This window comes from Cimex lectularius, unplaced genomic scaffold, assembly GCF_000648675.2.
Source record: "Cimex lectularius strain Harlan isolate CLEC.00 unplaced genomic scaffold, Clec_2.1 scaffold155, whole genome shotgun sequence".
NCBI classification, from domain to species: Eukaryota; Metazoa; Arthropoda; class Insecta; order Hemiptera; family Cimicidae; genus Cimex; species Cimex lectularius.
The window spans coordinates 894,725-917,791 of NW_019392710.1; the positions used below are offsets into that span (position 1 = coordinate 894,725).

Here is a 23,067-nt window from a genome sequence, read left to right on the forward strand (position 1 = left end):
GGATTTGTATAGGTAAGTTGTGGCAAATGGAAGCACACGTTTTGCTTTTCCAACTAGCGGTTGAAATTTTTTGCTTTTCATACAGAGCCAAAAATGGACATAAGTATCAGACTCAAAAGTAGATTTCAAGTAGAAGTATTGTCTATCAAAATTCGTATTCGCTTGAAGATAGTCTGGTTGGCTTTGTTGGAACAGAAAACGGTTTGACCACCCATTCATGGTCTTGCAGCTGTCTCGAAGTAGTATAGCAGTAACTCACGCTGTTGGTAAGTAATAGGACATCCTCAAACTTTGAAGGTGTTCACAATTTCATCAATCAATATTCACAAGCTTTTTTTTTTTTAATATTTAACATGGGAAAACACCGCCTCTTCCTTCTCAACAGATTCAACCCAAAACTAGATTTTTCTTTTGTCATCAACATTGAAAGTTGTGATACTCTTCTCTTGATAAGAAAGACTCATCTCATTCATTTTAATGGAAATGTCTGATAAATACGGCAATATAAAGTTTTCATCACTGAAAACGGCCAATTTGACATTGTGGTCCATCAACAGAGTGAGACAAAACTTAAGAACGTAATTCCTGTAATCGAGACATCCACCCACTTCTGCATGTAGAGGATGAAAGCTTCCCATATCATTACTAAGTATTGTGAAAAGTCTTGTCTTCAACAGCCGCGACGATATAATTAATAATTTTCAATTAATTAAGGTTTTGATTGAGATGAAAAGTCAGTGTCACGAGCGTGATTCGAACCCACGATCTTTGGCTAAATACGCCGCTGCTCTACTACTTGAGATATCATGATGTCGATCCACTCGGACACTAACTTCCCATCTCAACTCCACCTTTTGAATTTTCCTTTTTTTTTTTTTTTATCACATTCATTTATATACATTGCATTCTATTTTGTATATGGAGTGCTCAATATTCCTCTATCAACATAAATAGAACAACAAAACAATCTAGATTGGGGTCGATGGGGTACTTTTATAAGTATTCCACCATTGGCCCGTCACATACACAGCTCAAGGGGTGATGGGGATGCTATTTTACCATCAGCCCCTCCCCATTCACTCTAATAAATACACTCATACAAAACACAAAAACTTCCCAATCCCCCTGAAAAGCTGAACAGGGGACCGTGAAACACGCTACCTTGATCGAGAACCATTCTTAAATTCAGTGGCATAACTACACACACTCTGTACAGAGCCAAGGCATGACACCCCTCTATTATGTGGGACACATCGAGCAACCTTTCTCTGCATAAGGGGCACCTGCAAGGGCTTTGGCCCAAAAGCAGGTGCCTGTATGTCAACCGCATATGGCCAGTCCTCAGGTGAGGACAATCCCTGGTCTCCTACTCAGGTTCTCTGAGGCCCTCTATAGGTCGTGCTCTTGACTTGCAAGAGCCTCTCCGATGATCCTACCCACTGACGTTAATCTTATTATTACTCATTGTTATATACATGTCCTTTTATCCATCCTAAGTCCACTACAATTGTTTCTTATTTTATTTATAGTAGGTCTGTTAATATGTATTATTTGTTGACATATGTAAAGTGATAAAGAATCTTCTTTATGTACTTATGAATTACTGTTCGTACATCACATACATAATACATTCAAAAATATTTGTGATTCGTTAAAGTTGTATTTAGTGTCGTATTATTTAACACAGCCCAAACAAATCAAACCCTAATCATGGCTATTAAAAAAACAGTGTTATCAGTTTTAAACATGGAAAAAACGTCAATAGAAAAAAACATGTTTTAAAATGTTGATGCTTGTAACTAGTAAGATTAATTTAAATGAAGTTTTTTTTTTAAAATTTAATATAATGAAAGAATAATTTCATTTCACTTCTTTGAAGAAAAAATACACTCATTTTTGGTAATGATCATGGTTGATTATAAAGGGTGGGAATATACATACTTTATTTTGTGACTTAACGTAAACCAAAAATATTTATTTAATAACTAACTATACATTTAAGATTCACCAAACTTTGGTTGGACTAACTACTATTTTCAAAATATACAATGAAGTTTTATTTTTACATTATAGACAAATTGTATATGTGAATAATATCTTTTTACCTTTTATAAAGTAATTATATATAGTTTTCATGTGAACAAATATTTTTCATCAAATTAATTACATGCTATACACAGAAATATACACTAATCTCTCAGTAGTGTGTTAGGTTTCACATTACATAAACTGTAATAACTGTCCCTTTACTTACTTCCAGCTCCTGTTCTAGATGATAATTAACATTTAACCATGAAATAAAAATATTGAACTTTTGAACATAATAAACATTTTTTCCCTTTAATAATTCATTTGCTTCCAATAATGATGTTTATGTACAAACTGATGAACCGTGTTCTTTTTAATTTTATTTACAAAACCTAGTTTAGTAGTAAGGGAACGTTATTCCTGGCCAAACCCTTCTGTCTCTTCAATGGCGTAGTTCAGTTTTTCAACAAGTTGATCGTAAGATTTGTAAGGAGGAAGATCAAGCCGGTTGAAACAAGTATGCGATCTGGGAAGCCAAGTCTCTTTACCGACTTTTTCAATGCAGAACCTCTGGGGACCATTTGATCCTAAACAACAAAACGAATGTGATTGGATAAAACCAAGTTAGCTATTTAAGAGAAAAATACCCATGAGCTCAGCAAAACCACCAACTGGAACTCGACATGTCCCGGTAACAAACTGAAGCAATCTTGCTCTCTTCTCACTATCTGTCTGCCTGACAAACTGTAAATAAATTTTAATACATCAATTGTAAAGTAAAAAGAAATACGTAAAAGTGAGACCTCTCTACAATGGGAATGTAACAACAAAATGGTTTAGTCCATTGCAGAAGGGTATCTGTTCATGTACCAATTAAAGAATGATTTAAAAGATTTTTAAAAAATCATGCATTTTATATTATATTTGAGATGTTTTCTACTTATACAAACCCAGTTTTTTCTCAATTATATATTTTCTGGCCTAAGTTTCAAGAGGTAATATATAATAAAAAAAAAAACTTTTAAACTAAATATTTGTTTAAAATACATTATGCAATTCACTAGTTTTCGTGGTCCGATTGACCAATTAATATCTTTTAATTAATTAAGGTTTTTAGCTGAGATAAAAAAGTCAGTGTCACGAGCGGGATTCGAACCCACGACCTTCGGCTAGATATGCCACTACTCTACCCTACTCTACCACTTGAGCGAGCTACCGTGACTACCACTCGGACACTAACTTCCCATCTCAACCCCACCTTTTGAATTTTCCCTTCTTTTTGCCACTTTTCAAATGTTGTGTAATTTATTTGATTCTTGGTGACAAATGAAATGCCACACTCATGGCACTGACTTTTTTATCTCAACTAAAAACCTTAATTGTTAACAGTGCACATCTTGGCTTTCAACGTGCATGCAAAGCCAGAGTTACACGCTACGTCTTATCAGTCACATAAAATGGATCAAAATAAGTCCGCTTTATCAGTTGTTAACGCTTTTTCTTCCTTTTTCACATCAGTTCAATTTTAAATTTTTGCTGGATTTTGTTAATAAAGCTTTATACTACTAAATATTTATTTGTTTATAATTTATTATTTATACACAAATATGGAGGAAATTGTAATTGCCCTAACACTATTTTAGAGGAAAAAATAATCCATATTACGAAGGTAAGAGATTGCCTATTAAAAAGAGGACAATTTTTTCATATCAGATTATTCTGGAGCTATGCAATGAACTTGAGGTGACAACTAGAGAAATTATTTAAGAAAAGGCTCCAATTCGTGTCGAACTTGAAAAAGAAAGATTATTTCTCCCAATGAAAGATTTAAAGCATCTTTAAGATTCATTCAATTTGAAGAAAATATTCACACGCTTCTTTGTGATCTTTGTGCGTTTTTATTTTTATGTAGTATTAAAAAAAAATTGATTTGATTTGAAAAAATTGTAGAGAATTTCGTAACGAATGTATCACCAACACATGAAATATAAACAAAATTATGTTTAATTGTTTCTCTGATAATGTAGCCCTAATAAACAAATAATTTATTCGTTTATGTGAGAAAATATTTCCAGGCTTTTTTTTTAAATAAAAAGTAAATACATTACTTATTTACATATATTTGGGCTTTACACCGAGCATCAGCATCTTATATCGTATTAAATTTATTATTATCCACATTATATTTATTATATTTTAAAAGATATGTCATGACCATCTTGCATCAACAAACCGCAAGGCCAAGATGGAAGAAGGTTATCTATTCATAGATCCACAGTGTTGTGATTTTTTATATCTACAGAAAAATACCGTGTTAATAGATCTATTATTAACGCTTTACGAATGTAAACAATGAACCGACCAATGGTAATTTTACGGCAGAGTGAGTACACCAGTAACTTGCTAACTTGCTGCTTGTAGATTGCTTCTGATGGTTCTACTCATAAAATTTACATGTTTTATTTAAAATTTCTAAAAACCAATCTAGTTCTCTATTTTTGTTGAAACTGTAACAGTGTTGTATTTAAATTGAAATTGAGTTTTGTTTCATTTAGATGGTCTTTAAATTCAGAAAATTGGTTTGGTTTAGGCAAGTGTGTTTTAACTCTCGTTTTAATTTCTCTACCATTTTGTCCTATCTATTTAATATCACAATCATTAATATAAAGTTTGGAAACCCTGCTTTTTGATAAGTTGTCAACCTTGAATTTAGGTTTTGGGAGGAATTCTGTGAATAAAACTATAATTTACAAAAATTCAGTAACTTGTTGTAAGAGAACCAGCAGTAACTTTTAAACCGATGAACCAATCATACTTAAGTTTACATAATTAAATTTTCTAAATTCAATGGTTATGGTTGAATATATTATACACATTAGAAAAAAAATAGTAAAAAATTCTCACCTGCCAAAACCAAAGGACTTGTTTACTGTTTCTAGTATAATGCCGGTAGATTGTGTTTCTCTGCCAATCTTCAACATCCACCTCTTGCATACCACAGAGCATAAGTTCCAATTCACGTTCGTCAAAATACTTTAGCCATTCAAGAGGAACGACTTCATTAAAGCCATCAAGGAAAGCTTTTGTCTGATCTTCTATACCACGTGTCATTCTCCACTCAGTCATCAGCCTCAAATATTCTTCCTTGTTTGTCTCATCCACTCTTATCTTGTCACCTGCCTCCTTCAACTCATGATGAATCACTTGCCCCAGAATCTCAAAATCAACACTGAAGAACATTTCAAGCCCGCAGTCGTCAATATTGTTTTCTCTTATCCAGACAAGAGAGTTATAAAACTCAGGGTCAATTGACTCAATATCCTTCATTGTCAACTTTTTATTTAGCATCCGCTTGTAAAATGGCATTGTAAAACCTGAATATATAAACCTTCCATGATAAAGGGCCTGAAAAACAAATTGTAAAATGTCAATGGCAAATGAATAATAATAATAAACACAGAGGCAGAAACTATAAAGTCCTCAAACAAGACTATTAAGGGGGAAAGAAAGAATTGAAATAAACAGGGAGTCGAAATAAGAAGTTTGTGGCATGGGCAAAGTCAGTGTAACTCAAGTGGTAGAGCAGCGCCGTAAATAGCCTAAAGTCGTGGGTTCGAATCCCATCTGTGTCACAAATTTTTCATTTCGAAAAAATAATAATTGTATAATTAACTGAGGAAATGAGAGAATGTTCTACAAGCAACTGAATCACGTCCTAACACAGTTTACCCAAGTAAAGAAAATATGGTTCGCTTTTGGAAAAAGTTATGAGGCAAATATGTAGAATATGATAGAGAGGGTTATGGGATCAAGCAAGACATGAAGATTGAACAAAGGGTGTTCTAGACATGTCCATTACTAAGTCAGGCATCACTAACGAGACTCATAACTGAAAAACTGTTGGCACGGATGGAATCCAAAACTTCTGATGGAAGTATTTTCCTGCAGTACACCCATTACTCACCCTTTTTTATATATAACAACTTCATACAAAACAACCAAGAACCTCCAGACAGTTTTTATAGACACGATCCAAAAAAAACACAAAAAAGTGGAGCTCTTAAGCCCAAAGATTACACACCGATCACATATCCTAATTGAGTCTATAAAATCCTTACGTCAATAATGAGCATAAAAATTGGGGTGCCGGTGGCCACAAGGTTTAGTGGTTGACACGGCGGCGCTCATCACTGTAAGGTAAAGGTCCCAGGTTCGAATCCAGCAGCCCTGCATTCAAACCCGACATACTTACAAATGGGCTTTTTTTCAAAAACACAGGCACCCTGAGGGATTATATGACCTCTGCTGTTGCGAACCGTCGTAAAAAAAAAATAAAAAAAAAAAATTAAGACAAAAGTTAAATAAACCTTTTATACTCTGGAAAAAAAAAAAAAAAAAAGCATGTGAGAGACAACAAGATTTTGGCTGTAATGTATGTAAGGATGTAAAAGAGAGCAAGAGGCTGCAAGGAGCTGCTTGTATTAAACACATTTTTTGTCTGGACAGGCAACAAACAAAAGCTGTAACTTATCAGTAGCCTGGATAGACTAAGCCAAGACATTTGATCCGGTGCCACATAGTTGGCTAATGGAAATACTAGCTTTGTAAAAGATAAATCGCAGGATAATAAACTTCTTAGAAAAGGCAATGAACTTCTGGAATGTTTCCTCTTTTCAAATTGGGTTTGAAGTTAGTTAATACAATTTTGCAACTTGCATATATATGTCCACTTTGTCGTATCTCTTTTTACTGTCATTCAATAAGCAACAGGTACAAACACGTGCATTTTTCCCAATAACATACGAGAATAATCAGGCAGTAGTAGTACTTTTGTACCTTTTAGCCCATAAACAATGAGGCAGCCCACACACCTCCACTTTGATCATGTAATCAAGTAACTCAAAATGTGTCTGCTTCATTTTGTTACTGCCATAATTGTATTAATACCAACATTTTTTATAAATGTTTAAAGTAGACTAAAAATTTCAACAAAACATAATTATTAACCTAGGCCTTAATTACATTGAAATCTCCCTACTCTAGAGGAATAGGAAATGGATTTTTTTAAATTAATGTAAGCAAGGCACACATAAATCTTATACATTGATAGTAGATTGGATAAGATTTTGTAATTTTGTGAATTCTTGTGGCTGAAAGATGCTACCCATATTGAAAAATGTTCTTTAGCTTCGTTAGAATAAATGGCTCCCTTGAAGGTCAGTCATATTGAACATAATGCGACCGGTAACCCCATAATCAATATTAGTAAATTAAATAATATAACGTCATCTCAGTAACAGGGTTTATGGTTGTAAAATATTCAAAGTTTTAATGGGAGGTTTGAATTATCAGGGCTTCTGCATTAAGAAAAATAATTGCTCGTTACAATCAACAAATATTACACTTGAAATTAACATAAATTCAGAAGGTGAAAATAAAGCACTTACCATAGCTATAAACCTTCCTATAAATTTGAAGTAAAGAAGATGATCTGGGTTCACGTAAGATGCTGGGTTGATTTGTAAACTATAATTATTTTTATTGGCATATTCGAATAGACAATACATAGGATTCAGTACTTCATGGGATAATAAGAAAAACCATTCCCTAAAAAACAAACAAATATACAATAACTTTTACTAAAAGCACACAAAAGAACCACTAACCTTGAAACACCACCATAATCCAATCCTTCCTCGCCTCGGAATATTATATATAGCCTTCTCCTCAATTCGTATGCTGGTAGCCTCATAACCTGATGATATGAGTCTTCAAAAAGTGTTTGTCTGGTTACTGTTATTTTAATGTGACTTGGAAGTACATTGCTTTGGCAGAGGTAACGGAACTGAGACAGTTTCCACCTAAATGATCTTTCATAAGCCCGAGGGACACCATAAACTCCTTTAGGTCTGTAATAATTCAATACAGCAATTTTATATCTAACTAAACTGCAAGCAAGGAACAAAGTAAGACAAAAATTGAGAGTAAACAATGTGTAGACTGCACTGTTGAAGTGTACAATAATGAATCTGTGCCTGTGCATGGTGTAAGTGCAAAATGCATTTTGAAAACAGAATAGCTATATTTACTTCACAACCACGCTTGTTTTAAGAAGGCAAATTTATCTTTATAATTATTTTGAAAGTGTCAACATCCATGAATTAAGTGAAGTATGGTACTAAAAATACTTAGATTTATGAGAGCATGAAATCTCTAGCTCTTTGCTGTAAATGACAATATCAACACTGTCAGCCACTTAAATTACTATATGTTAATACATTAAACTGCAAAAAGGGACAAGCTTATTTTAAAACAAATTATTCAAATGAGTCAATTTAACAGGAAAGAGTTTTAAATTATACAAGCGCAAAATGCATTTTCAATTAGTTTTTTTCCTACCTCAATATTTTAAAATATACTAATCTATTAATGAAATGGGAGAGAGGGTAGGAAAATAGGATAGGGAAATAATATTGTGAAGCCCTATATTATTAATTAAAAACTATAAAATATTGAAACAAAAAATCTTACAAAGAATCGCCTTGCTCTCCTGTAGCTAAGGATTTCCTGGAATACAGAAAGGAATTTAAGGTATGGAAGGTTAAAATGAAGACACAAGGTGGCTATTAGTTATCCTATGCAAAAAGTAGATTCATGTAACTACATACCCTTTGGGTGCACCAGGGCGGGGATCTTGGAATGTAGTAGTCCTGGTATTATGATCAACGAAATATCTAACACCATCTTCCGTAAGGCGAATTTCCCATCCAGGTGGTAGAGGTGGTTCATCGCAACCAACTTCTTGCCTATAAAAGTGTGTTGGTTGTTAGTACAAAAATATTGAGAAATCCACCTAGTATAACTTAGATATGGCTTTGGCTTGATAAAATTAGTGATCATCATTAAGCATCACAGCTGAATGTATAATAAAATCTAATTATGAGGGCAGCTCCGTTGGCTCACCCCTTAATGCCTTTTAATATGAAAATATGACAGTGCTTGTGAGATCATGAGTTGAGTGAGAGCCTCTCACTAGTACAGACTACTTATTATTTGGGTATTCCACAGGGCACCATGTGTTTTTAGGGTTCCTTATTATTTTGTTAAGGGAGCAAAACAGCAAACCTGAAGATATTCATAGGTTCCTGGAGGAATTGAGGAGTGATGAAGAGGAAGGAGTTCCACATTTAGATGACAATTTTATTGATGCTGAATCAGATGATCCGGAATTTGAAGGAGAAGCAATTGAAATCGACTGTCACAACAGTGCTACGGATATTGACATGGAATCTGATAGCGAAGATAAGAGGGCGGTGACGAAGATGAAATGAGTGATATGTAGGTAACTGTGATGAGCCAATGAGGATATATATTATGCAGGGTGGGCGACCAAGACGCGAGGGGTTAAATGCCTGGGTAGACTCGTACCCCACCAGTAGGATAAAATGAGGATAAAAAAAGAAGAAAAAAATACAAAAAAAAAATAAATTCCTCTTAAAGTTTTGATCAAAAAGAAAAATGAAGTGGCAGGGGATCACAAGTTTGGATGCTAATATGATAAAATGTAGAATTTCTTTGATTATGAAGAAGAAGAAAGCAGTTGTGGTCCTGTTAACCATTCTCGATTCTGAGACAATTGATGAGGTGAAAAAAAAAAAAAAAAAATTCTTTGATTTTACTTTTTTTAAATAGAAAAGCTTAAAAATATATAAGAAACTCAAGAAACTGAAAATTAATATTACGTTTTCAGTCCTTTGAGTTTCCAATTTTCATACCCCTCTATTGTTTTACTTTGCACTTGTAGTTTTAATTTCCCATGATTTTTGTATTTACCCAATAAAATTTTTTGATAAAAATGTGCTTGTGAAGTTGTGTCAGAGTTAATTTGTCCTATTACAGTTTGCAGCGAGAAAGTGAAGCAAACCCAATGAAGATGTGAAAAAAAGATTGACAGCCAAACTGCTGTCCTCACAAGTGATGGACCACCAGTGTATGAAGGTACAATCAGCGAAATATTGGAGACCTGTTACAATTTTGTATATCTTATATATCTTAATTTATGCAAATCAATAACAATTATAAAAATTATATCACACAATTTTTCACACATACATCAATTAATAGTACATATTGTGTTTATTAATGATTAATTTGACGAGGTAGTCATTGCCACCGGGATGAATACATTTGCCAACTGCACATTGCATAATTATGGGTAGTTTGTTTTTGTTGAGCTTTAGTCTACTAGTTTGATGAATCATCCTAATATTTGTATTATAGGATTAGAGGTTTAGATCGAAGATGTTTTGGTGTTGATGATTCCATGTCTTCGAATCATTTGGTGCCTCTGGAAATTTGGTTTGAAAGAGCTTTTGCCAAAACTTCTTATATATATATATATATATATATATATATTTTTATTTATTTATTTATTTATTTATATATATATTTTGGCCTGGCAAAACCGCATTCCATTTTTTGTAAGCCTTAAATTAAAATTAAACTCCTTTGAATAATTTTACTTAATCTTTATTTATCTTCTTTTGTCACTATTCTTCAGAAAAGGGGAGAGAGTATTAAAAGTAAATTTTCTTGTATTTTTTTCAAGCACGATATAGTGAGTCATATAGTCAAATCCCAAATATTGTTTTTTTATTCAAACATTGGTATCAAAATTATATATATTGTATGGCACTATTTTATTATTGTCAATGTTTAATATTTCAATGTTTTTGGTGTTTTAAATATTCTTTGCGTTTCATGTACATATTGTAATAATATGGGCTATTGCACGTAAATAAATAAATTATGTTGTTATAATTTAATTTTATATTAACTCACCCTTGAGTTCGTGGATCTTCCCATTGGGTTGTTCTATTTTTGTGATTGACAAAATAAACCCTACCATCAGGTTGCACTCTCTTTTCCCAGCCTGAAGGCAGTGGCCCAAGGCTTTGTTCTTCCTCTGTCGTTGGAGTTCCTCCTGCACTGACAGTACCCCCACCCTAATAAAAAATAAAAACAAGTCAAATCAAAACGTATAAAAAGAACTTTAAAAATAATTTAATAGCTCACTTGTAATGGATATAGGAACCGTTGATTCCCTTCTCGCACTACATGCTGTCTCTCGCCTTGCCAATGCTGAAAGTGTTGTAGTCTTTCAGAATTAGGCCTTTGCCATGTAGTAGTTCTTGTGTTGTGGTCCACATAATAGATTCTCCCTCTTGGGTCCCTCCTCATTTCCCAACCTTTTGGTAGTGCTTGGGGCCTCTCCCATGATGTTGATCTTGAATTATGATCAACATAGTACCGTCGTCCATACAAATCGTACCTCATTTCCCAACTACAAAGGAAGATAAAAGTTTATTCAAGTTGTTTTACCCACTACCCCACCAGTCTAAAAAATAAACAATAAAAAATGAGGTACATGTACACTCAATTTGGTTTTCAATAACTAACCAGTAGATAAAAAATTGATTGTGTAATATAACAAATTAACATTCACAGTTTAAGTGAGTGAGGAGTTATACATACAGCAGTCTTATTATTCACTTAATTTTCACTTTTTGTTTTTTAACACGTTTGTTATGGACTGATCAGTAAAGACTCTCGTAAGATCCAGCAAGTTTATTTATAATAAATTTAAAAAATCATAAATTTTTTTCCAAAAGGTCAAATCTAAAAACAGTGTTGCAAAAGCAATACTAAAGGCCTGAGACACCGATTCAATTCTAAAAGTGCCCCGAACACCCTACAACAAGCTTCAATAATAATAATAAAATCTTTAATAACAAACACAAGAACAATATTATACATTAATTTCTTTATGAATGTCTGTATATGGGAAAGGGTCTAGTGTAGTTCCAGAACAATGACTGTAACAAATGTGTTAATATAAAGTTCTAATAAAAAAAAAGCCTAAAGCTTCTTTGAAGTTGAAGAACAGCCTTGTTTCCTCCTAAAATCAATACAGTAGCTTAAAGATTTGCATTAGGAGTGGATTCCATTTTCCAAATATAATAGAATAATAAAATAATAGTATTTCCAAAAAGTAAAGATTTGCTTCTATCTCAAGCACAATTCTTATACTAGGTAAGGACACATCAAGCTTCTTCACTCCAGGACAGACATACATGATTATTGACCCAAAAGTGTGTAAACATTGTATGGCCTATTCTAAGATTGATGACAATGATTCCTCTTTTCAGAGGGACACTTTTTAGGCCGATTTACACTAGGCAGTGAAGTGACATACCATGTGCATCCATGGTGGAAGGTGGAAAGTCAAAAATATTTCTATGAATTTGTTTAACCATGATTGTTTAGTCAGTGCTCTGACCATGGTTTTGAGATTGGTTGCTAATGGTATTTTTAGTTTTTCATGGCCATGTGCTACTAGTGTATTTTTTGACTATGTGTGTTTTTTTAGTGACTGGTTGTCTAATAATTTGTTGGATTCATGAGGAGCGGTTTGACCGAATTCAACAAATTATTTTTGGCTAATGTTTAAACATTAATGAAAAAAAAGCTTTTCCAACTAAATAAAATGTTATCGCTACAACTTGTAGAACTCAAAATTATTCAATATAATTAATCATTGCACTATTCATTCATAACCACTATCATTATGAAATAGAAAATTTATTTACTATATTACAAAGAGAGACTATGAACTGTTTATTTATTTACTATATGAGAGACTCATGATGGGGTGACCAATGAAACATTTTTTGGTGATACTAGGTCAAGTAATTTAAATATATATATTTTTTTAATATGATGTTCTGCCTTTGTTTTGCCTTTAATCTGTCAGATAATTGTAATGTAGAATGGTCAGGTAAAAGATCTTGTTCACTCTTCAAAGCAAAACTCATATATTTACTATGGCTGAAGACATAATTTCGAATATCGTAAATAAATGTTTAGATTTGTTAATTGTTTAAACTAATTGTATAATAGTATAAGAAAAGCCCAAAGGTTAGAACCAATCTGGTCCTTTCAAATTCGATATCCTCCTTTAGTGAATTCAGATGTTAGATATGGAACTAGAAGTATTCTTTTTCATAAAAGCATATTCCAATTTTCTTTACAAAAAGCAGCAGATATATTGGGCAATAAGAAAGGTGCAATTCAAAGAGCTTTAAAAAATTTGTAGATTAAATGTTGGAAGTGCAGTCTAGTTCATGAGCTACAATATAATCAACTGGTTATGGCAAAAGGCTACTTTTTGTAAATATTAAAAAATTAGAATTACTCACCCCGCAGGCAGTGGCTCTTCTGGAGTAATGTTTGATGCTCCTTGTCTTGAAATTTCAGTGCTCCCGTTACCATTCACAGCTGCAGGACTATTTAAAATGGCTCCATTTGTTGCAGAAGTCAAACTTCCAGAAGGACCAATGTGGCCACTGCTAGGACTTGCTTTAAATAAAAATAATATGGTGAAGAGAAGAATGCAAAACTGAAAAATACCGAATTAATGAATAAATAAATTACCAGGTGAATTAGAATGTGAACTAGAAGTATGTGGGCTTAAAATATTTGCTCCTGTTGTAATTTCTGGTGGTCTGTTTCTAGCCCGAATACCACCATTTATAACCGCCCTGGACTCCCCATTTCCCCCGGATCCACTTCGGACTCCTGGTAAATAACACAATACAATAAAATAAAAGATTTACACACAATTTTGCCTATCTATGAGACAATGAAGTATTAAGTACAAGGGCATAAATGATTTAAATAAACAATATAAATTATTCCATATATGTATTTAGTAGTCATAATTGACTATATTAATTATTTTAATTAATTATACTTTTAATCTAAGGTCTTGGTTGAGATGAAAAAGATACTGTCAGGAGTGGGATTCGAACCCTTGACCTTCGGCTCTAACCATTTGAGCTATAGTGACTTCGATCGAATCTCAACCAATCTTTTAAATTTCCCTCTTTTTTCTAAATATAAATTATAATGATTTCATAACAACTATCTTTATATATTACAAATATTATCTAGTACCTTTTTTTTTATAGATCATTAAGACATATTTTTCACACATTTTAATAACTGTATATAAAATCCAACACGCAAAATTATGGTATTTCCACAATACATACACACTGTATTTCCACAATACATACACACTATGGTATGAAGCCAACAGCATCATTTTTTTTATAATTTTTATTTTACGAGGGTTCGCAACAGCAGAGGTTATATCAACCCTCGGGGTGCTGGTGTTTTAAAAAAAAAGCCCATTTGTAAGTATGTCGGGTTCGAATGCAGGGCCGCTGGATTCGAACCTAGGACCTTTACCTTACAGTGATGAGCGCCATGTCAACACCTAAACCGTTGCGGCCACCGACGCTCCTACAACAGCATCATTATAATGATAGACTATATCAGGTCAGTACGACCCCCTGTGATAGTTGGAATTGCAATTTTGGGCAATACACTCACTTATAGTTTTATTACCGAGCACAGTGCAATTTTTGCAAGCTGCTATGGCTGCCTTAGCACCGAGCTCAAATTCCTACAATAAGCATGTATCAATTATGGGTTTGATGCTATGAGAAAGAAAATATACCATTTACAGTGGTCTGTTCAAGACGTATTTTCTTTATGAACTGATACATTCACCTGTTGGTATTATGAAATGTGAACCCCTAATCTTCCTATGTGTGTAAAAAAAGGATCAATCAATGGCTACTATGTACAGTGGATATCGTTTTCAACAACACCAGATAGAACGAACAACCGGATAAAGCTTACAAAATCTCCAGTACTGTGAAATGATATAGGAAAAATTACATTAACATTATTTACAACATACTCATCGATTAGAGTGTACACTTTTAAGGGTCGGGGGGGGGGATAGCAGGTACAGCTCTGGGTCACCTTCACTTCGGCCCTGTCTGTACAATGTACATACAAATCTATTCATCCCAATCCATTGTGTATTGAACTGATAACTTAGTGTTAGTCTGACTCTCAAAGCAGAAAGATGCCTCATAAACAGTTCACAATTGAGGAATAATTCTGCCTTGTGTGCCGCATCGAATCTGGTGACTCGTTCTCATCTCTTGCGCATGAATGTCACTCGGCTCACTCAACCATTTCTAGCATGTGGAAACAGCGAGACAAGATCGTCACTCAATTTAATATAAGTGAAAAGCTCAAGCGAGTTCGTACTTCGAAACTTCATGAACTGAAAAGTGCATTGTTGCAATGGTTCAAGTAAATTAATAAAGCTGATGAGACAGGGTTGGTTTCCCGGCTGACTCCTGACATCCCTCTGAAATGTAAGGGATAAAATTGTCCAAAGAGCGTATAACTGTACCGCCTATGACAGACTCTGTGAAGTTTTTTTGTTTCATTCAATCCATACATATGTACATACGTTATGTTTGGGTTATTATTGTCTGCCATCTTCTGCAACACATCCACTAGTATTGCTACATATCGGATATAGCATACATGTACATTGCAAATGATGTATTGGATACAGTAGACATTGGCTACAACTTACCAAAACCTGCATGTTGTAAACGATATCCACTGCAATTACAAATCAATGACCTATCATACAAATAAGTACTTAATAATAATTTATTGATTAAAATAATGTATTGAGTTTAAATGCTGGGTTGAAATGTCAGTTTATTAAAACAATGTTTTTTATCTCATACTATGAGTATTTTGTACCTGTTATCAATACCATATTTATACAATGAATATCTATCATACTTTACCCAATATATTTTTCTTATAATATAATTTAATATAAAAATGAAATATTTACCATCTGATGAAGTAGAATTTGGAGTACCGTCCTGGGGGGGATTTATATTTGTCATGTCAACTTTCATACCATGAAGTAGTGCTATGAGTTCTCCAACTTTGCACCTGGTCTCATGTTTTTCATACATGAGGTCCATTGTAAGTTCAATGTGCTCACATTTGCCATTATAATGTGTTAAAACATCAAAAAGGCTTAACTTCTTTTCCCCAAGGGTGACATCTTTACGGAATGTGCTATGGTTAAGTAGCCTAAATTGGATGTTCGAGTAAGGTGTTACTAACCTGCAACATACACACCTTAAGTAGCAATTCAATACATATTTTTTAAATATTATTTATTAATATTTAGGAAATAAAATATTTTATTGATACAATATAAAATAATTGAGCAGTTATAGTAATGGATTACATATAGAGGGGCTCGTTAATAAAAACAGAGCATTTCACAAAAACAAGCTAAATCCCTACTACCAGAAGATCATTTTTTTATTATTTATTTATTTATTTGTTTTATTTATTTATTTATTTTTATTATTTTGGTAGATACCGGGGACTGGAGTTCCCCTGGAGCACAGTTATTGTTCTGCTTCCTGGCTCCATTTTTGAGAGCTTACAATGCATTTTGTGCCCAACGGCATCCCCACAAATAAATAAATACTTGTAAACATTAACAGTTAACTAGGTTTAACAATTTGATTGTATTCTATTCATGGCAAGTTATGTGTTAAGAAATCCTACTTTCTGCAATTTACCTGTAGTTTAATTAATTATTTAATTGAACTGGCAATAATTTGCTACAATAGTGTATAGTATTGCTCAGTATTAAAAAATAATGATAATAATACATTTTTTTGTTTTACTATACATACCAAATTATCCTTTTTTTTTTTTTTTAACGATGGTTCGCAACAACATAGGTTATATCAACCCTCGGGGGGTGACGGAAAAAAAGCCCATTTGTTGCAGGTTAGTAATGCAGGGCCGCTGGATTCGAACCCGGAACCTTTACCTTACAGTGATGAGTGCCATGTCAACGCCTAAACCTTTGTGGCCATTGACGCCCCTCAAATTATTCTTATAATAAGTAATTGAGCTATTTATTAAACTATAAATTTCTAAATTTATATATTAAGGTTTAGAAATGGGTTAATTACAATAAATTGTGAGGTATTATTTTATACAACTTTTAGAAAATGCATTTATCACATTCAACCATGAACTGTATTTTCGTTAGATAGATTTTTAAACAATTATATTAATAATGCTTTGAACAAAGAGTCTCTAATTCGTATTTTTATGTTTACGTGGTTGGTTCATACGTCTCAAGTATTTTTGTAATATGTGACATACGTTTGAAAACTGATATACTACCATAGTATAATTTGTTGAGAAAAATAAAAAAAAGTAGTTACACTAATTTGACACATTTTGGTAAACAATAATAATGTGTGTGCAATATCTACATTTGGTCCAAAATCAGTTTATTACACAACCCTGTGCAACAATTATAAAAAATTGTAAAAATTCAGACCATCAGATTTCAGATGGTTTAATATTGTTGTTGATGTGTTAGAAAATACATAAATGTGATTAAAGTTCTTTCTTAAAAAGGTCATAATCATGATCGTGTTGAAGATCAAGCAATTGGAGGAAAGGTGGAATATACACTAAAAGAAGGTAAACATTACAAATAATTATGTAATATATACTAAAATGATTTTAGGTCATTCATGATCTGATGAGAGATACACAACTTAAACTGATAAAACATTTAAAATTTCCAGCATTACTAAAGGTATTTAACCAAGTTATAAATAAATTGTTTATTTTGATGTTTCAAGAATTTATAAGAGAAAAGAGCTTATGCAGGATATCTGGCAAAAAAATGGCATCTACCAACTAACATCGTGTGAAAAGTTTCTGCAGAGCCATAAGATACCCCAAACCACCTAGTACATCACATTATGGTGCTTCACTGTAAAGTGGAAACAATTTTTTACGGCCTACAGCTTTGAAAAAAATTACAACTATTAAACTGAGTCAAATAATCAAATGTTTCGATGAATTAGGACTCACCAACATAAAAGCACAGGAATACAATAGCTCTTAAAGGGTACGGTGCAGCAACCACTTGAAATTACAATCAATCAGCAGAAGTACACAGACATTCTTACTTGGAAACATAACACTCCCATGGGCTTGACACATTTGGGTAAACTGACCATAATACATTCATGTAAATAAAACCAATGTGTATGTGTTTGTTGGAATATTTTCTTTCTAAGGATTAGTTTATTACATGAACCCTTGCTATGTAGCTATCACAACAGCCCTTTAGTTCAGAGGCAAGAGATCTGATGAAGGGTGAGAACCTCATAACCAAATCATGTTGCCAACATGTGAGGCATGGGGCCAAGCATTGTCATCTAACAGAATTAGCCTTTTCTGACTGACCAAAGGTGGCATCAATAATACCAATTTCTGGTGCATTGCTTCATTTGAGAGCAATACTTTTCCGCTTGTTTAACCAGGATTTAAGAAACAGCAGTAAATCAACCCAAATGAAGCCCACCAAAGAGTCGCCATCACCTTTTTTGATGAGTAGGGGACTTTTGGAAAATGAGGTGCTGCTTCTCCTTTGTCAAGCCACTGTCCAGATCCACTGTCCGTCTGCTGTTATTCTGATATTTATTAGAGAATCTACTTTTCATCACAAGTAACAATTTCATCTAGAAAAGGTTTGTTTCTGTTTCGACAAACAAGTGTAGCACAAACTTCATAACAATAATTTTTTTGGCAGTGGTTTAATGCATAAGGAAACTTGAGTTTTTTCACAATTCTAATTGCCTTAAGATGGTCGGCGACAGTCGATTTTCAGACTGAAAGATTCTCGAACAGTTGTTCTGGGATTTTCTTCCAACATAGCTTGCATAACACCATCATCTAGGAAAAATTCCTTCCATGATTTCTTTGTCTTCAGTCTCCCTCTTGAAATTTTTTAAACCATCTCTGAACATTGTCCTCACACACACTGTTTCTAGCTGTTTTGGCACTGTTCTGACTGAGTTTAAACTCATGAAAAGATTCGAAAATCACACATTGACATCTTAGTAAAGACTAAATTATTCCTAAGTACAAAAATGCTACCGAGATAACATTGAAAGAAGATTAAAATGTGTTGACATTCATACAACAGAATAATCCATCAAATGTAAACAGTTTATTATAAAGAGGGGTAATTGAAAGAAAACATGAAAACCTTCATTAGTTTTCAGACAACAATATTTTAGCCTAAGACACTATCTGCATATTTTTACCCCAAACGAATCACAATTTTTCAAAAACGGCACTCAACATACTGCATTTTGAACCCATTTACTCCAACAAGATGCACCTTAGAAGCCAGGTTTCTCAACGAATATTGAAGCCAAATATTAATAATATAAGATAACCATCTATCTCCGTTTGGTTTAACTGGAAAAGAAATTAAAAAATAAAAGGAATACTTACAGAGTGAACTGTTCGTTCCACTTAGGTTGGTATGTACATTTGACAATTTCGGTCTTCCTCGGTGTTTTATCGTCGACAGAAATTTCCACGTAGGGATTCGGCTTCAAAAAGCTCGTTCCAACTCTCAAATGGGCACATTCGACTATAAAAACAATAATCGAGGTAAGATAATAGAAAAAGTGTAATTTTATTAAGTCAAAATAATTACTCGTCAAGCTTAGCTGGTAATACAAGGATGACGAGTTTGTTTGTTCTAACATTCTTTTCGTGATGTTTAAAAACTCTCTGTGACGAAAAAGCCAATGAGGAACATGTCGCAGTCGAAACTCTCACGATAAACGGGATCGAGAATTTATTAAATAAACTACATATATCAAATTTATCAACCGTTAACCTGACCAGTCATAGGAAAATCGGATCGAGGCGAGCTACGTGTAAAAGGCTGCTCTCCATCCTCGTTGATTTCCCTTCTTCGAGCCTCAAATACTTCATAACAGGAAACTAACAAATCTTTTTAAAGAAAAGTGTAATTTAAAAAAAAAAGTACGCTCGTTATCAGCTATTTCCCGACCACTGAACGGCCATTTGCAATTTCACCAGTCGGTCAGCGCCTCAGCACTACGAAAGTACGAACTACGAATAACAAAGCGCCTACACACCGCACAGACTGACGAACCCCATTGGACTCTGTCAATCCTGTCTCTCGAGTGGCGACACTGTTTATCTAAACAGATTCTCATAAAATATTCCCATTTGTCTATATTGAGCATAACATTCTCGAATAATATACTCACTCTTTGATTACCATTTTTTAGTATATTGAACATCTGCTGTTCAAATTGGCATTAACGGAATTTTTTGAAAAGCCCAAAGAAAATAATCCATTGGCGCCAGATAAACCCGCCAAGCCATTCCACATTACTCCCTTTCCAAAACCTTCTAATACTATATAATAACAGCAGTATACTTATAATAACTTATAAAACAATTAATGAAATTTTTCATTAAATGTACGTATGAAAAAAAAAATCTTTTTTGGCTTTGCCTATTTAGGTATATAACCATGTCTTTCTTCTTTTTTATGTATTTTGTTTCCCTATTAATTAGTATTCATTTCTTGTTATTGTTATTTTAATTTTATTACATTTATATGTTGTTTCTGCCCATAAATACACCCATGGCTTGACTATTTTTTGTTTTTCACCTTGCCCTGGAAGATGCTGCAACTTGTGGGTAGGGGGACGTCATTGTTCACTAAGGTTTTTATTAATTCCTCTCTTCCCTCCAAAGTGCGAGTACAAGGCAGTAAACTATGATCAGCATCTGCCCAGGTCACTCTGTTGCATTCATATACTAAAGCATGTGGATTTTAAGAACCACTCATTAAGATGGAATTACCATGGAATCCTTTGAGTTGTTGACATAGTTAAATTGAAATGCTAAGGAAGTATAAAAATGTTTCCTTATATTCTGACAGAGAGATATGCCTTATTTGCAAAAAGATAAACATTTTTAACTACAACTGAATTATATTTACGATAAAGTTTAAGGAGACTGAACAATCTAGATCTGGCATGCTTGCGCTGGCAATATTTATGTCACCCTGAATGAAAAAAATTAATACATTATTATTATTATTATTCCAAGATAAGAGAACATTATATGTTTACCTTTTTTTTATAGCACTGAAGTTCTTCCAAACATTCCTATTCTTTTCCAAAGTATTTATGCAGGAGTTTCGCAACATCCTTCAATTTCAAATTATTCACTTTTGTTCCAATTTTTATCGGTGTTGGATTGACTATTACAAGATTTTCCCCTATTTTCAATAAGTTTTGAAGTCCCAATGTTTAAATTGTCTGAATCCACCTCTTACAAGGATTTTTCAACTTTTTGATGAGTTTGAAAAAACTACTCTTTTGCATTGACTTATGAGGAAGCGTAACTGTGCTGGCATTTTTACATACAGTCTAGCTTCTTCTCTCCAGTCATAGGGCTCCCAATCTACTCCAATAACTTTGACAGTGCCATATTTTTTAAACACTCTATGGTATTCATTTAAAGATTTTTTTTCTGCCTTAGCTCTTTTTCTATGTGCCGAAACACACGATCAGCCGGGATTGTGTTATAAGCATATGTGTCAAATGGTGTTGAAAAAGCCGTGAGTTTTTTTACTTTTATTATCCAATGGTATCTCATGATACACCTGATCCAACATGCTAAAATACAATGACAGACAAAAAATTCCACCCACTTGTAATATAACTTGATTTGTATGTGTTGTTATATATTAATCAGTTTGTCTAAAAATAAAAAATAAATAAATAAATCAATAATAAATTTTTTGTTTTAATTGTTTCAGGTTCCCAAAAATGAAGAAGGATGGAAACAGGTTGCAGAGGAATTTGAAGAAAACTGGAACTTTCATAACTGCATAGGGAATAGTGGTGGCAAACATGCAGCGATCCAACAACTCCCCTCCCCCCATTCTGGGTCTACTACAACTACAAAGGGTTAATGCAAATTATCAATTTATGATGGTCGATGTCGGAGCGAATGGGCGAGTGTCAGATGGTGGAGTGATGAAGAACACGTTATTTTGGCGCAAGTTGTCTGAGAATAAACTAAACATGACCGATTCTCGTTACCAGGTACTAATAAAAAAATTTCTGTATGTTTTCATTGGTGATGAAGCTTTTCAGCTACTCTCTAATTTTATAAAGCCCTACAACAGAGCTGTTTTGACTGATGAAAAAAGGGTTTTCAATTATAGATTGTCCTAAGCATGGAGGATCATAGATGTTTGGGATATTAACAAAGAGGTTCAAAATCCTTCAAAACGACCTAAAATTTGAACAAGTTAAAGCTAGAAAAATTGTTTTGGCATGCTGTCATTTACACAACTACTTCTGCTCAAGAAATAGTGGAAACTATATACACCCCCATGACGTGTCTATGGCTAATGTGGAACCTGGGTCATGGAGATAAGGAACTCAAGAGAAGTTACAACTTCAAAGAAGCAAAGGCAACTCGGCAGTTGAAGCAAAGAAAATAATGGATGACTTGCGAATTCTTCAACACCTATGGTTCAGTGCCATGGCAAAACAATTACCTGAATAACTAGTGTCAACAAAACTTTTCAGTAGCATTGTATTGTGTTTTGAAATTTTTTCCTTATTGAATAAATAAAACATTTTTTAAGTCATCCTCCATGATTGTGTTTACCTATATGATGAAAGGAAAACAGTAAAATAATTAGGTTACATAAACAGTATTTACAGACCGTATTTAAAGGATTAGGTTGCATAAATAGTATAGGTATGTACTGTATTTACTGTAGTTCTGTACTGTATTTACTGTAATTCATAATTAAAGGTAGGTCGATATGATGAAAAAATTTCTTACCTCTGAAGTTTCTGTTGGTGCTACTTTTGAAGGAATCACTTCACTCATATTACTGTCCTTCTTTTCTATTTTGGGTCGTACTCCAATAAACAGTAAAAATTTTTTTGGTTCATTCTGAGAAAGTTTCTGGTTCCGTTTCACATAGAACGTTGATTAAATGTGAGTGAAGAGGTTTCTCATTTTATACCACTCCTTTGACTACCGTCATTTCCTCTTCTTGTTCTGCTTCTTCAGCATGACTGATAAAGTCAAGTCGAGGAAGCCAATATCTGTATTTGAAAACATTGATTCAGCCACGAAAATTTTAATGTAGCTTTAAACTGGTCT

General features: G+C 33.4%; 1 protein-coding gene and 1 long non-coding RNA gene across 4 annotated transcripts; one reads left to right on the forward strand and one right to left on the reverse strand.

The window, feature by feature from the left end:
* Positions 1-1,953: 1,953 nt before the first annotated feature.
* On the reverse strand, positions 1,954-20,013 carry LOC106668797 (E3 ubiquitin-protein ligase Su(dx)). Of its 2 annotated transcripts, XM_014397902.2 has the most exons (14): positions 19,544-20,013; positions 19,336-19,477; positions 15,827-16,107; positions 13,522-13,665; positions 13,287-13,446; positions 11,104-11,371; positions 10,870-11,033; positions 8,697-8,834; positions 8,560-8,595; positions 7,695-7,937; positions 7,476-7,635; positions 4,933-5,433; positions 2,676-2,772; positions 1,954-2,615 (listed from the first exon to the last, which is right to left on the reverse strand). In XM_014397902.2, exons 1-14 carry the CDS (start codon positions 19,593-19,595, stop codon positions 2,443-2,445), a joined length of 2,559 nt encoding a protein of 852 aa, XP_014253388.1. In that variant the 5' UTR covers positions 19,596-20,013; the 3' UTR covers positions 1,954-2,442. The 2 variants fall into 2 exon arrangements, with proteins under 2 accessions (XP_014253388.1, XP_014253390.1); XM_014397904.2 differs by lacking the exon at positions 8,560-8,595.
* On the forward strand, positions 17,004-22,540 carry LOC106668798. Of its 2 annotated transcripts, none has more exons than XR_001340816.2 (3): positions 17,004-17,502; positions 21,698-21,986; positions 22,109-22,540. It is a non-coding gene; the product is annotated as an uncharacterized LOC106668798 (long non-coding RNA). The 2 variants fall into 2 exon arrangements; XR_002910168.1 differs by lacking the exon at positions 17,004-17,502 and adding an exon at positions 19,414-19,497.
* Positions 22,541-23,067: the final 527 nt, after the last annotated feature.

What these genes read in the sequence shown, in the direction of transcription:
- LOC106668797 (XM_014397902.2), bottom strand. Translation starts at nt 19,595, where the DNA reads ATGTTAGAACAAACAAACTCGTCATCCTTGTATTACCAGCTAAGCTTG. An exon ending in GAAGATCCACGAACTCAAGG is followed by an intron (nt 8,835 to 10,869) that starts GTGAGTTAATAT and finishes ACACTTTTATAG; the next exon opens with GCAAGAAGTTGGTTGCGATG. An exon ending in TGGTTTTGCTGAGCTCATGG is followed by an intron (nt 2,616 to 2,675) that starts GTATTTTTCTCT and finishes TTTGTTGTTTAG; the next exon opens with GATCAAATGGTCCCCAGAGG.